This window comes from Ochotona princeps, chromosome 9 (assembly GCF_030435755.1).
Source record: "Ochotona princeps isolate mOchPri1 chromosome 9, mOchPri1.hap1, whole genome shotgun sequence".
Lineage (NCBI taxonomy): Eukaryota > Metazoa > Chordata > Mammalia > Lagomorpha > Ochotonidae > Ochotona > Ochotona princeps.
Genome location: NC_080840.1, coordinates 53,125,701 through 53,141,278, shown reverse-complemented (window position 1 = coordinate 53,141,278; position 15,578 = coordinate 53,125,701). Strand labels below are relative to the sequence as shown.

Below are 15,578 nucleotides of genomic sequence, written 5' to 3'. Positions count from 1 at the left end.
CCCAAAGCCTTGGGACCCTGCACCCACACAGGAGACCCAGAAGGAGCTCCTGGCTTCTGATCAGCTCAGCTCCGGCCACTGCAGCCACTTGGGGAGTTACCCAGCAGTTGGAAGATCTGTATCTCCTTCTCTCTAAATCTTTTCAATAAAAATAAATAGATCTTTTTTAAAAAATCTATTTTTTTTTAAAGATTTATTTTATTTTTATTACAAAGTCAGATACACTGAGAGGAGGAGAGACAGAGAGGAAGTGGAGCTGCCGGGATTAGAACCAGCGGCCATATGGGATCAAGGCAAAGACCTTAGCCACTAGGCCACGCTGCCAATCCCAAAAAATCTATTCATTTTTAATGATGTATTAGCAATGGCACTTGGATTAACAAACACCTAAGAAACATGGTGAGACTGACTTACTCAGCTGATGTCTTCTGATGGTTCTAGTAGCAAGTAAAACTCTAGAGTCATTTAGGGTCATTTGAAGTGATGTCACTTCATCAAGCACAACATCAGTGACCCTAAGATAATTAACAGTATGCTTCCATAACAACTGAAGTATTTGGTTTTTATGGCAGCTGGGGTCAAATGAAATAATTACCACCAAAAGCACACAATCTCTAAAATCAATTCACTTTTAACAAAGCACTGATAAACAATATAAAATAAATTACCATGATTTACTTTTCTCTTCATTATCATAAAGCAGTGTATAAAAATAATAAAGACAGCAGTTATAATAAATACACCTCCTGTAAACCAACAATTTATAGATTTGTGATTAATTTAGAAGCCTTGTGCTCTTAATTATCAACCTTAGGGGCCAGGGTTGTGGCACAGTGAGTAAAGCCACAGCCTGAGATGACATCATCATCAATGAAACGTCTACCAGCTAAGACCAGACTGTGGTTCCTGGCTCCCGACCTCACCTGACCCAGCACTGGCTGTTGCAGGCATTTAGGGAGTGAGCCGGTGAGTGAAAGGTAAATTTCGGTGTGTCTCTCCCTCTCTTCCACATGGATAAATTATTTTGTAAAAATAAAACTACAGCTACATTAGAACTGTTACTGCCCTTAATCTTTGCGGGCATACACTATAAATGGGTGAACAAAGTTGAAGTGGGATAATCTAGAGACATTAAATACAGACAACTCCTTTAAATCATTTTTCTACAAAGAATAACCAATACAGTAGTAACTTGAGGAACGTAAGAGATTTATTTTACTTTTTATAAAATAGGGAGACAACATTTCTACTGATGTAACCAGTTTTACCAGCAAACAGAAAAAATCTTACACTCAAATGGGAAGAATTTTGATAAAGTGGTATCTGATTCAAAATATATGAAATTGTTGTATAAGTGTCAGATAAAAACAATTCACCTACGCTAGCAACACAAGTCAGAATACACAGGCAAAAGAAAGACAGAAGTTGGTAGAAAGATTCAGGAACAGGCAAGTTGCAATGTCGTCCAACTTTCAGTAAAACAGAAAGCAAAACCATTAACGGAAGGGGGTATTGTAGGTTTGAGGAGTTAAAAAAAAATGAAATAGAAAAGTCAATTACCGAACAGTACAAAGATTGGAGAAAGGCAGCAGAATCACCAGCAGCATTATGGCTCACATGAGGCTGGTCTTCAATGCTACGGTGTAACCAAAGCGCAGGAGAGCACAACTGCTGTATCCCCAGAAAACGATGTCGTTTCTTTAGTCTGATATGCCAACTTCCCAAAATGCACCTGGCACATCCAGAACCAAGGCACATGTTAAGACCCTATCTCTCACTTACAAAGCCAACTGGGGTGGCAACCCCTTACCCCCACTCAGTGCACTAGGACACATGACTCTCATCTACCATTTGTGGATTTTCCTTTCTCTCTGGTTGACAGGTAACTCCTTGGCTCCTCACACTGTATGTTTCACTTGTGGGGCAGCCCACATTCACACAAGACAGTAACTTTATTCCCTCATTGCCAAATAAACTCTGTTCCTATTTGCACACAACACCAGTCTCTGCTTAGTATTTCCATTTCTGTGGGAGAAAAGACCATGAATTAAAAATTAATACATTCATGGGCCCGGCAAAGCAGCCTAGCAGTTCAAGTCCTCACCTTGACCATACTGGGACCCCGTATGGGCACCAGTTCGTATCCTAGCGGCCCCACTTCCCATCCAGCTCCCTGCTTGTGGCCTGGGAAAGCAGTCAAGGACAGCCCAAAGCCTTGGGATCCTGCACCTGCATGGGAGACCCGGAAGAGGCTCCTGGCTTTGGCTCAGCTCAGCTACGGCCATTGCAGCCGCTTGGGGAGTAAATCATCGGACAGAAGATCTTCTCTGTCTCTCCTCCTGCGTATCTGACCACACAATAAAAATAAATATTTAAAAAATTAATATATTAAGTAGTAGCACAATTCAAGTCCTGCCTGCTGTACTTCCAATCCAGCTCCCTGCTATTGGCTTGGGAAAAGCAATGGTAGCCAGCACAAGCATTTGGGCCCCTGCCACTCACATGGGAGACCCAGATGAAGCTCCTGGATTCCATCTGGCCCAGTGCTGGCCATTATGGCCATGTGAATGGTGAACCAGTTTAGGTAAAACCTCCCTTATTTCTCCCTCTCCCACTCCCTCTGCAATGCCTCCCAAACTTAAAAAAAAAAAAGCTTCAAAATTTATATATCCATTGCCCATGTCTCAAATGCTTTGACATGATAGTTACATATTTTCTCCAAAGTCAGCTACACAATTGCAGTCAGAGAAAAGCCACAGAATGGGATTATTAGAGGTAGGTGAAACACAAGCAAAAAAGACAAGAAAGCACAGGGATTAGATACAATACTGGATTGTGAAATTTAGGCTGCTGAAAAAAAGAAAGAGGATAAAATGTCACTGGAAAAGGTACAGACTCAATAAACAGCAGGTCCTAGTAGGGTCAATTTCTTCTCAAAGACTTCACGGATTTGCATGTTATACTTGTACAGAGGCCATGCCAATCTGCTCTGCAAGCACAGGTCAACTATTTAGAATAAAATATTTGATGAAGACAAGGTTCAAGAAAAAATTAAATAGAAATCCATAAACAATGAAATACCTGGAACTGCAATTCAGTTATCAGTATCAGAGGTCTAGGATAGGACAATTGGAGTGGGTGAGTAGCTGACAGAGTGGTGGTCAATACTGAGAAGTTGTTAGGAACTGAAGAGCTAAAGATTTCTTTTTTTAAAGATTCATTTATTTGAGCCCGGCAGCGTGGCCTAGCAGCTTAAGTCCTCACCTTGAACGCCCCGGGATCACATATGGCACTGGTTCTAATTCCGGCAGCTCCACTTCCCATCCAGCTCCCTGCTTGTGGCCTGGGAAAGCAGCCGAGGACGGCCCAATGCATTGGGACCTTGCACCCATGTGGGAGACCTGGAAGAGGCTCCTGGTTCCAGGTTCCCGGCTTCGGATCGGCGCAGCACCAGCCATTGCGCTCACTTGGGGAGTGAATCATCAGACGGAAGATCTTCCTCTCTGTCTCCTCTCTGTATATCTGACTTTGTAATAAAATAAATAAATCTTTAGAAAAAAAAAAGATTCATTTATTTTTATTTCAAAGGCAAATTTGATGGAGTTAGAAGGGGAGACAGAAAAAAGACATCTTCCTTCCACTGGTTAACTCTTCCAATGGCCACAATGGCTGGAAGTGAGCTGATCCAAAGCCGAGAAGGGGAGCTTCTTCCAGGTCTCAGACAGGGTTTAGGGCCCCAAGGCCTCAGGCCATCCTCCAATACCTTCCTAGGTCCTAAGTGGGGAGCTGGATCAGAAGCAGAGCAACCAGGACTCAAACCCACCTGTGTGACTGCCCAACGGGATGCCAGCCACTGCAGGTGGAGGACTAGGTGGCTATACCACCACAAAGGCCCCAAGATTTTAAGTAATTAGAGAAATGTCTTTAAAATTTGTGAATCACCATAAATAGGAAATGGGTAGAAGAATCTAAAACTAGTTTCAAAACTGTTAGACTGTAAGAAGGAAGGAAATGTTTGATAACCTTCAAGTGACAAAGGGGACTAAAGCATGATATCTATTCCACACCAGGTTAAATACAAGAACTTACCACAGAACCTGGCACATAGTAAACTTTAGACATTTTAGTTGGTAGTAACAGCAAAAGCAGCAGAACAGTGGATAAAATCGCTTTTCAAAGAAGCATGAAAGGAAACAGCCCAGAACAGGCCATGGAAAGTTTCCCACTGGCATAGTTTCCCCCCATCCATTTGGCATGGATCGGGGGAAGACCAGGCTGAATCAGTTCATGTCATTCATTGGCAAATCCAAGCACCAGAACAGATTGTGGGTCGAGCCAGGTTCGGTGTGGCTGGGCTGAAACACCCAACAGTAAGAACCGGAAAGGGTATGGGCCAATTGGGCAGGACACTGTTCTGCCAGGACAAGAAGTGGGCCAAGTTGGACTGGGCCAAGGACCTACTGGTGTATGCCAGATCTGCCACTGGGAGGAGACCCAATAGAGGAGCTTGGGGAATGCCTCTGACAGGACACAGTTCCTACAGGTGAATGCAAGAACCAAGGCAGAGAGCAGCCCAAACCAAGCCAGGTTACAGTACCCACTAGCATCATGTGGGTCAGGTCTGGGGGCAGGCCAGGCTAGACCAGTTCATAACACCCACTGGCACATCTGAGAACCAGGATGGGGTGCAGGAGCCAGGTCAGCCAGGACTGGGGGCAGGCTGGACTGAGCCAGGCTGAAGCACCCGCCAGTGGATGCCGAGGTGAGATAAGCCATGCCAGTCTGGGGGCAGTAGGTGCTGGGTCCATGAGATCCAGGGGAGGGGGAGATCTGGTGGAATCTTCAACCTGCCTATGAGGGAGGAGCTGGGTCAGTGAGTCCCAGGGATAGGGGCTCCAGCGGAGCCCAGGTCATAAGTCCTGGGTCCTTTGGCCAGCCTCCAAGGTGGGTGCTGAATCCATAAGCCCCAGAGGCAGGGTGTCTGGTAGGGCCCCGGTCACATTGCCTGGGTCCTTGGGCCCACCTGCACAGTGGGTGTTGGGTCCTTGAGTTCCAGGGCTGAGGCATGTGGCAGGACCTGCGTGGTACAGGACCTTCGGCCTGCCTGCAAGATGGGTGCTGGATCCTTAAGCCAGCCCAAATCACCTGGCCCAGGTCCTTGAGCCCACCTGTGCACTAGGTGCTGGAGCCGTGAACTCCAGGGGTGGGGGCTCCAACAAGGCCCAGACCACCTGGCCCAGGCCCTTAAGCCCACCTACACAGTGGGTGTCGGTTCCATGAGCCCTAGGGGTGGGGGTTCTGGTGGGGCCTGGGTCATCTGGCCCGGGACCTCCAGCCCACCTGCAAGGTGGGTGCTGAATCCATGAGCCCCAGTTGTGGCGGAGCCGGTGGGGCTCGGGTCACCTGGCGCAGGGCCTTGGGCCTAACAATGTGGTGCATGCCCAGTCTGTGGGATCCAGGGACTGGGAGGGCTAGCAAGTCGCCTGACCTGGGTGCATGAGCCCACCTGTGAGAACTAATCCTCTTCAGTGTAAAGGACACAGTGGTGAACGGCAGGTCTTGGTGCACACAGAGCATATGGTAGTTCATTGGGGCCTACAGAGCATATCTGGTACCATAGCAGAAAATGGAGAACAGAACATATTGGACAACTATCCCAGCCAAATGCTGACAGCAAATATCTCAGCGAATGGAGACTGTAAGGTTGACACAGTCAGCCAACGGACACTGGAAGAGATCCCTCATCTATAGATTGGTGAAATCGACAGCATTTCAGAATTATCACATCCACCTGGGCAAAACCCTCAACGTGCATGTCACATCAGGACCCTGGGTTGATATGGGGGTGTTCCCCCCACCCTGGGTACTGGGGTGGTTGGACGGCTGGGTACAGCTTCTCCCTTTTTCTTCCCCCTCCCTCAAGAAATGGGAAGAAATAGAAAGTTTGGCAACAATGATCACACCCCTTTTCCCTAACCCTGGATCTTTCCCACCCTGATCAACTATGAAATCATCTAAAAAATTTTTTTAAAGTAATAAAAATTTTCAAATCAAGCCATACAATTACAATTCTAATACGGTCATCAACAACTAAAAGACAGTCTTCAACCAAACATCACTTGTTCATACTTTAATTTCCTTGATTTTTAAATAAAGCAAGTTCACCATTTTCATTCAACAAATAATACTTCTCTTTCTCCCTCTCACTCTCTGATACACACATGCACAATTAGTTCTTGGCTATCTTACATATGTAGCTATGACTGTCACCAACAGTAACCAAAACAGTAGCATATAAAACAGGATGAGGTTCCCAGTAAAAGTTGTATCTTAAATCTAGCACATTTAATAAGATTCCAAGAAGGAAAGTTGTTGGGATTCTGAAGAAATATTTTTCTGACAGATAAGTCTCTTTCACAACAGCCTATTAAGAAATATCTCAAAACCAGTTTAGCAACTATAGTGACGTACCTAAGGAACCCTTGGTTTGACTATTCGGTGGTATGTTTTCCTTAGCCATGGAGATTAGTATCTTACTGTTTTCAGAAAGCTTTTCTGATGCCTTTCCCTGTAAGAGACATAATTTTGTAAGAGCACAGGCAAGAAAAACCACAAAACATATAATTCATCTCAAAATTTTTACTCAAAAATCTTGACAAAATTATATGATACATCAGAAGAAATTCATGTGTTAACATTGAGGAATTAAACAAAGGTATTTAAACACTATAATAACTACTCTAAAATTCACTTACCAATTGTTCACTGAGTTTCTAACAAGCATCAGACATCATTCTTAGGCATTACAAAAACATGAATGTTTTAAAAATAAAAATTTCTGCTATCACGGTGTTTATGAACTACTGGCGAAACAAATAATAAACATAACTAGATTATGTAATGTGTAAAAAATGACATGCAAGGATTATGAAGAAAAAACAGAGCAAGGTATGAAGCACAGAGCAAGTCTAGAGATCGCTATTTAAAGCAAGAGATTATAGGGGCTGACGTTGTGACTACCACTTTCTATGCTTTCTATGCAAACATCCCGCGTGAGTAGCAATTTGAGTCCTAGCTGCTCCAATTCTGATCCAGTTTCCTAATGTACCTGGGAAAGCAGCAGGCGATGTTTCTAGCACTTAGGCCACTGCAACCCACAGAGGTGCTCTGGGTTCCTGTTTTTGGCCTGGCCTAGTTAGGGGCAACAGCAGCCTTTGGGGGGAAGGAACCAGCATATGAAAGATCCCTCCATCTCTCTAGCAAAATAATTAAAACCAAAAGTAATGACATAAAACCTTATTTAAATTTATGTTTTCCCACTTACATAACTCCAAACAGTGTAGACTGGCACAAAGATTAGACAGTAACTAATAGCACAGACTTTGGAACTGGTGGAACTGGATGGAGGTTCCACTTTCAAATCTACCATTACGTGAACATTAAGAAATTACTTAAATTCATTTGAGACTCACTTTCCTGATCTGTGAAACAAAAATTCTACCTACTTCATAAGATTATGGTAAAAAGAGAACACATGCCAAGTCCTTGGTTACCCAGGAAGGTAACCTAGACCAGTGATTCAGAACAAGCACTGGAATCACATCAGAACGCCAAGGATCAAAGACCAGTTTGTCCAACTTAGACTCCACACTTGACTTCCTCATGCCTTAGTTCATTCATCTGGAAAATTACAGTAACTTGTTACCCCACAGTTCACAAGGAAACATAACTTAAGATTATGCCTTGTTTCTAGTTTACACTCAAAACTAGCTATGCAAGTAAAATAACTTTATATTTAAGGTGACCATATCATTTATCTTCTCAACCAGGATAAATCAGCCCAGGACAAATGTTAATAAACTAGATGAAAACACTGAGACAACAGGTAAAACAAACTATACCGAGAAAACCAATACATATGGTTATTCTCATTATGACGGACCATATGGCAGACACACTGACACGCAATACCTCACACATACGAAGCCTATGACAGGTGACACATGTCAAGATCAGTGCTGTTCTCTGACAAACTAGCACAATTTTAATAAAGTATTTGCTAAGAGAGAACCACTATTTCAACAGAATTTAAAACTTTTCCAAACACTGTTTCAGAGACAATCATTTCTAACAAATTCACATTTTAAAAGGGTAAACAACTTCAACCTCGTAGAATTTTGAATCACTCAACCATTTAATACAACATGAACACTTGATATTTTGCTTTATATTCCAGACCTTTGTACTAGAATAAGTCCTTTAAAAAGATTCTCACTCACAGAACAGGATCATTTGCATTTATATACGAGTAATTTTCAGAGATGTAATGTAATGAAACGAAAGTCAGGAACGTTACCTTCATTTCCATATAAGGTGGATCATGTTCCAACTCAGCTTTGTCTCTAGCCAATTTGGCTTTTCGCTCTTGGATAAATTCATCCAACTTATCAGCCATTTTGTAAATTCTAAAGGAAAAAATAATTCTTCAGTGAACACAATGTATTTCAGTATTTTTGGTCAAATTCTTAACACGCATTTAACCTACTTAATCTCACGTGTCAATTTGAGAATTTCAAAACTAATTAAGCTTGGGCCCGGCGGCGTGGCCTAGCGGCTGAAGTCCTCGCCTTGAACACCCGGGGATCCAATATGGGCACCAGTTCTACTCCCGGCAGCTCCACTTCCCATCCAGCTCCCTGCTTGTGGCCTGGGAAAGCAGCCGAGGACGGCCCAAATCCTTGGGACCTTGCACCCATGTGGGAGACCTGGAAGAGGCTCCTGGTTCCAGGTTCCCGGCTTCGGATCGGCGTGCATGGGCCCGTTGCGGCTCACTTGGGGAGTGAATCATTGGACAGAAGATCTTCCTCTCTGTCTCTCCTCCTCTGTGTATATCTGGCTGTAATAAAATGAATAAATCTTTTAAAAAAAAAACTAATTAAGCTTAATCAACAGTGTGTGAACCTGCAGCAGGTGTTGTGACACTGTGGTCAAGTTGTCATCTGCCTACTCTATGAGCATTGATTCAGGTCCCAGATGCTCTACCTTCTAATCAGGTTCCCTGCTAATGGTCTGGGAAAAGCAGTACCAGGTGGCCAACGCCATTTGAGCCTCTGCCACCCATGTGGCAGACCCAAATCAATCTCCTGGCTTTGACCTGCACCAAGTCAAACACTGTGGCCATCTGGGGAAAGAACCAACGTGTGACAGCTCATGCTTTCTTTCTCTCTCCCTATCTTTCCCTCTCTTCCTAACTCTTTCAAAATAAATTAATCTTGTGAAAACTTAAAAAAAATATATGAATTGCCTGCCTGCTTCCTAAAGTCTGCTCTAAAGTTTACAACAAACTTTAAAAAAATCTCGAGAGGGCCTGGCATGGTAGCCTAGTGGCTAAAGTCCTCACCTTGCACGCGCTGGGATCCCATATAGGAGCCTGTTCTAATCCCTGCAGACCCACTTCCCATCCAGCTCCATGCTTGTAGCCTGGGAAAGCAGTAGATACGGCCCAAAGCCTTGGGACCCTGCACCCACGTGGGAGACCCAGAAGAAGCGAGTATGCTGCAGATGAGGAATGACCTCTGGGGGACTTCTGCTGACAAGACCACTGTACTGGCAGGTAAGCAAAGTGGCTGAGGCCAAGTAGTTTGGAGGAAGGAAGCTGGAGGTCCTTTCTGGGTCAGAACAATGGAAGACCTGAGCTGGGCTAGTTAGTACTGACAGCCACCCACTGATGCACACTAAAGTTAGGGCTGGGGGTCTACCTGGCAGGGCCAGATCACAGTACTCTCCAGTGAGTGTCAGAACAAGGGACTGTCTCAACAAGGGACAGGTAGTGTCACGCTGGGCCATGACACTAACAAGCAGGCAAGAAAACCAGATCTGGGGGCAGATTCTGTGGGGGAGATTTGAGCTCACCCTTGTGGAACTATAATATCTGCTGGTTTGCTCAACGGCCGGGGTGGGTAACAGGCATGACCATGGAACCACACACACGCTCATGTGAACTGGAGTTAGAAACAGGCCGGGCTGGTCCAGACTGCAGCACCCGTAGGCACACCCAGGGATAGCTGTGGAATGAGTCAGGCCACAAGATTCTCCAGCACACACAGAAGCCAAGCCAGACGGAGCTAACTATGTTGGGCTAAGGGTCTAGCACCCACTGGCACACATTCTCATCCTCAGCAGCATCAGTACTCGGATGAAACTGTATACCTGAATACACCAGACCCATTATTTTTAAGACTTATTTATTTTTATTGCAAAGTCAGATATACAGAGAGGAGGAGAGACAGAGAGGAACATATTCCATCCATGGATTCACTCCCCACGCAGCCACAATGGCTGGAGATGCGTGGATCCAAAGGAGCCAAGAGCTTCTTCTAGGTCTCCCACATCCCAAGGCCTTGACCTGTCCTCGACTGCCTCCCCAGGCCACAAGCAGGGAGGTAGACGGGAAGTGGGGCCACAGGGATTAAAACTGGCACCCATATAGGATCGCAGCACATGCTACCGCACTGGGCCTACCGGACCCATTTGGTACTTCTTTATCACCTGGTCAGAATGCTAGCTGACTGCTGCACTACAGTTCCCTCCAAATAAGTAATTTGTAAGGAAATTTTAATTTAGGTTTATTTATTTGAAATAAATGGCAGAGATCTCCTAGCCACTGAATACCTCAAATACTTCAGACAGCAGGATTTCCATCAGACTGAAAAGCTGAGAATACAACCCAGGTTTCACACTCATGGCAGGGACCCAACTACTGGAATGATCGATATGCAGCCCTCCAGGATGCACACTGTAGGCAGGCGGAATGGGGAACAGGGTTAATGCTAGGACACAGATGGGGCATTTCACATTGTATCTTAAACATTCAGAGATGTCAATCTGAGATACTTTTAGACCTGTAAATTTCCTATCCTCATGAAAATCTCCCAATAGAGTAAGCAATGATTGCTGATTCTTCATCAAATTCCTGACTCTAAATGACTGCGAAATGTTAATTTTTTTTTTTTTAAAGATTTATTCATTTTTTTATTACAGCCAGATATACACAGAGGAGGAGAGACAGAGAGGAAGATCTTCTTTCCGATGATTCACTCCCCAAGTGAGCCGCAACGGGCCGGTGTGCGCCGATCCGATGCCGGGAACCTGGAACCTCTTCCGGGTCTCCCAAGCGGGTGCAGTGTCCCAAAGCATTGGGCCGTCCTCAACTGCTTTCCCAGGCCACAAGCAGGGAGCTGGATGGGAAGTGGAGCTGACGGGATTAGAACCGGCGCCCATATGGGATCCCGGGGCTTTCAAGGCGAGAACTTTAGCCGCTAGGCCACGCCGCCGGGCCCGAAATGTTAATTTTCAATTCTACACATTTTTTCAAAATTCAGCATCTTTCTATAAACGAGATCCCTTCCTTCATCTTTATTTATTCACTGGCTTATTATCAACTGTTCACTGGTGTTCACTATGAAGAGTGGGACCTGAGACTGCTTTTAACTCCACATGCTTTAATCGAAGAACACCCAATAAAGTTTACTTTAATGAGCTGTGCAAACCATCAACACCATTGTATTTCACAATGCTTCAGCCCTTGACAGTCACTTCCCCTCCCACTTTTGACTCAGGCAACCACCAATCTGTTTTCTGCTAATTTATCTAACATGGAAAATTTCATAAAATGTATCACACAATATGAAACCTTTTATGCATGGTTTTCTTTATATCTAACAATGTTCCTGAGTCATCTTTGTAGTTATAGCTGCTAGTAAGTAGTGGCTGCTCTTTCAATAAGAAGTAGCAGTTCATTGTATGGAAATATCATTGTGTTTACCTAGCCACCTGCCACTGGACATAAGCATTCACCTGGTGTTTCCACTTTTTGGCTATTAATATTGCTATTAATAACACTATGAATCCTGGCTTTTTCTTGCTGGCTATTAATGCTGCTATGAATATCAAGCACAGATTTCTTAGTGGACATATGATGATACTTCAGAATGTCATGGAAGGGCCTGGCGTGACAGCCTAGCGGCTAAAGTCCTCATTTTGCACACACCAGGATCCTATATGGGCACTAGTTCTAGTCTCGGCAGCCCCACTTCCCATCCAGCTCCCTGCTTGTGGCCTGGGAAAGCAGACGAGCACGGCCCAAAGTCTTGGGACCCTGCACCCGTGTGGGAGACCTGGAGGAAGTTCCTGGCTCCTGGCTTTGGATCAGCCATTGTGGTCGCTTGGGGAATGAATCATCTGACGGAATGAATCATCTCTGTCTCTCCTCCTCTCTGACTTTCCAGTAAAAATAAATATTTTTTTTAAATGTTAAAGAAAATGGAGATAACCCTGAGAGAGACATCTGGGTTAGCAATTTAAAACAGAGGCAAGTCCCACCTTTGCTAGAAATTCCAGCTTCCTGCTAATACAAACTGAGGATGAGGAGATGATGGTTCAGGCAGCTAGGTCCCTGATCTGGATTCCGTTAACAGCTCCTAGCTTCAGCATGCGCATAACATAACTGTGGTGGGCACTCACAAGTAAATCAGAGGGTGGGCCCTGGGCTACTACCTCTCTCTCCTCCTCTCCCTCCATCCCTATCAAATAAAAATAAATTATTAAAGACAGACTGATTTAGTAAAAAGAAAGAAAATTCCAAGAGCTGGAGTTGTGGCATAGCAAGTAAAGCTGCCTCCTCAAACACCAGCATCCCTTATGGGCACCAGTTCGTGTCCCAGATGCTCCACTTACAGTTCCCTGCTAATGATCTGGGGCGGTGTAGAGGGGCTGAAAAATGGTCCAAGTATTGGAGGGACCACTGCCACCCATGTGGTGCCACTTGGAGTAGCAGCTCTGCTTGCCATCCAGCTCTCTGCTACTGTACACCCTGGGAGGCAGCAGACAATAGCCCGGCTGCTTGGAGGCTCTGCCACCTGTCTGGGATACTCAAACTAACTCCAAATTCCAACTTCTACGGGCTTCTGAAAGTGAGCCAGAGAATGGAAGAGCTCTTAAATTTAAAAAAAAAAAAGTGTCTATGACATGGTATATTCCAATTAGCAGTGTATTAAGGTTATAATTTCTATATATCCTTGACGAGGCTTGATATTTTCAGTCTCACTGATCTTAATCATTGATATAGAGCAATACCTCTTTTGTTTTAATTTGCATCTCATCAATTACTACATGGTAAGACATCTTTTCATGTGTTCATTTATCCACTCACAATCATTTGCAAGTGTCAATCCAGATCTTCTGCCTATTTTTTACAATTAGGTTGCTTTCTCATTATCAAGTTTCTAACATTTTGCTACATATACAAGCCCTTTACCAAAAAAAGTTTAGTAAGTATGTTTTCCCAGTCCTTTATAAATGTTCTTAATGATGTATTTTTTAAACTTTATTTTTATTGCAAAGGCAGATAAACAGAAGGAGAGACAGGAAGATCTTCCATCCACTGCTTCACTCCCCAAGTGGCCACAACAGGCAGAGTTGAGCTGATCCTGGAGCTTCGTTCCCAGGCCACAAGCAGGGAGCTGGATGGGAGTGGAGCAGTAAGGATATGAACCAGCACCCACTTGGGATCCTAGGCGTGCAAGGCGAGGAGACAGCCACTATCGCACCAGGCTCAGTGATATATTCTTACCAGCAAAGTTTTTCACTTTTGTGAAATGCAATTCAAATTTTTTTCAGCAACTTTTAACCAAATTTTGTTTTCAGTGTCCTAAAAAATCTTTTCCTAAGACAATTTCTTCTTTTTATTTTTATTTTCTTTTAGAAGTAATATTTATAGTTCAAATGTTGGAAGGAAAAGGTCAAGTTTCAGGATTTTTGCATATAAATACAGAAAATCCCCTTTTCTTCCCTCATTCAACTTAAGGAAACTCCTAAAAGTACATTTTCGCAAACCTATCCAAGGTAGGGACTAAGTATATTTGTCTCAAGAAAAAAGGAGTCACTAATAACCAAAGCTTATTTTCTTTTTTTATTTTATGGCCAACATTTTAAGGTCTGGGCACTAAATAATGATGGAATCCTGGAGAGACCGAAATCAGAATTTGGCTGATTTGGAAAGGTTTGATACACATAAACATAACAAGTTCCAACTAGCAAAAGTGCCAACAGAAACTTCCAGCAGAGAGTTAAAAATCCAAGACTCAAATCCAAGGAAATGAAACTTTAGAGATGTGTAAGAGTTAACTATTTTGCCCGACTGGAATCCATCATGCTAAGAGAAATGAACCAATCCCAAAAGGTTAAATACCACATTTGCCCTAATCTAAGATGAAAAGATGACAATTTGGAAGATAGTACCTATATATTGTAATATTATTGCAATCTCTAACAACCTGTATCCAATGCAATAAGATAATACGATATAATCTATAAACCAACAATTAATGTCAGACTACTTAAGATCTGCATCGAAAAACTGTAAAACCTAATACACCCTCAATACGCTATGTTAATCCTTAATGGGGAGGGAGTGCAGGGAAGTCTTTCAAAACCATAAAAAGAGTGAGGAAAAAAGTACAATATAGCCTATCGAGATCAAATCTGGTAATTCATAGACAACAGACTCAAAGCGGCACTAGACAATAGTAAAACTACTATGCCAATGCATGAGGGGGGAATCGGGTGCGATCCTGACAACCTCTTAACAGGAGGTCATGTGCGTGGAGCAGGAGGGGCACTCCAGAGTGGAGCAGGTGGTAAGGAGGAAGCTTGGATCCCAACCATGAAGACTCCCAGACCTTCACCACAATTAATACGAGCAACAAGGACTATATCCCAACTGCCAAGGAGGCCACAGGGAATTGGATACCCTCGGAGGCCGAGAACTCTGAGGTCATCCACCCCCAACCGGAGCTTCCGCAGGGGATGGAAGAAGTCCAAACACTACCTTGCAGAAACCAACGTCATCGGAAAGACAACCAGAAGCCCTGAGCAGTCCGCAGAAACAGAAGAACAATAAACGTACCCCGGGACCAGGGAGGAGAGCTATCTCTGGTCCGAGCCTGGCTCCACCTCTGGACCCCCGCCCTCCCTCACAGTGACCATGGGGATCGCTTCGAAAACCCCTCACAGCAAACAAACAATCATACAAACTAAAAAAACCTAAAATAAATAGACAAACAACGAAAAGTAGAGCTTGAAATCTGACAGGAAAGAGCTGGCGTGGAATCTGCTCATGCCTCACTGGGTGGGACACAAAGATTAGTCACTCCTCACCATGGTGTTGAGGATTTTCCTGCACACCCCCACCCCCCCAAAAAAATGTTCTGCACCTTAATTGTCGACAAATGTCTTGTTAGAGTTACAAGCCAGTCTAGATTATCCTAAAATCTGCCAAGATCAGCAAATCATACTTCAACACAACAAATGGCTAAATACTAAAATGAAATTGACACGAGACAGCTTAATAGTACCCTATAGCCATTTTAAGGTATATAGCAGCCGGTCCTGTATATATGTCAATGAGCTAATCATAGGATGTGGTTAAGAACTTGCATTTTTTTTTTTTTTAACATACTGGTTACTCAAAACCATGTCAATTCCATAATGTTGCAAATTGCTGTTGATGTTATTTTGGG

The 15,578-nt window shown here is 43.8% G+C and overlaps 1 protein-coding gene across 3 annotated transcripts in view; it reads right to left on the bottom strand.

The window, feature by feature from the left end:
• Positions 1-15,578, bottom strand: part of CSPP1 (centrosome and spindle pole associated protein 1) — a 105,640-nt gene that overhangs the window by 82,365 nt on the left and 7,697 nt on the right. For all 3 annotated transcript variants that reach the window (XM_058668710.1, XM_058668709.1, XM_058668708.1), the window contains exons 2-3: positions 8,357-8,465; positions 6,472-6,568 (exon numbers count right to left, since the gene is read on the bottom strand). In XM_058668710.1, the coding sequence (XP_058524693.1) occupies positions 6,472-6,568; positions 8,357-8,455 (196 nt within the window). In that variant the 5' untranslated portion in view covers positions 8,456-8,465. The remainder of the gene's footprint in view (positions 1-6,471; positions 6,569-8,356; positions 8,466-15,578) is intronic.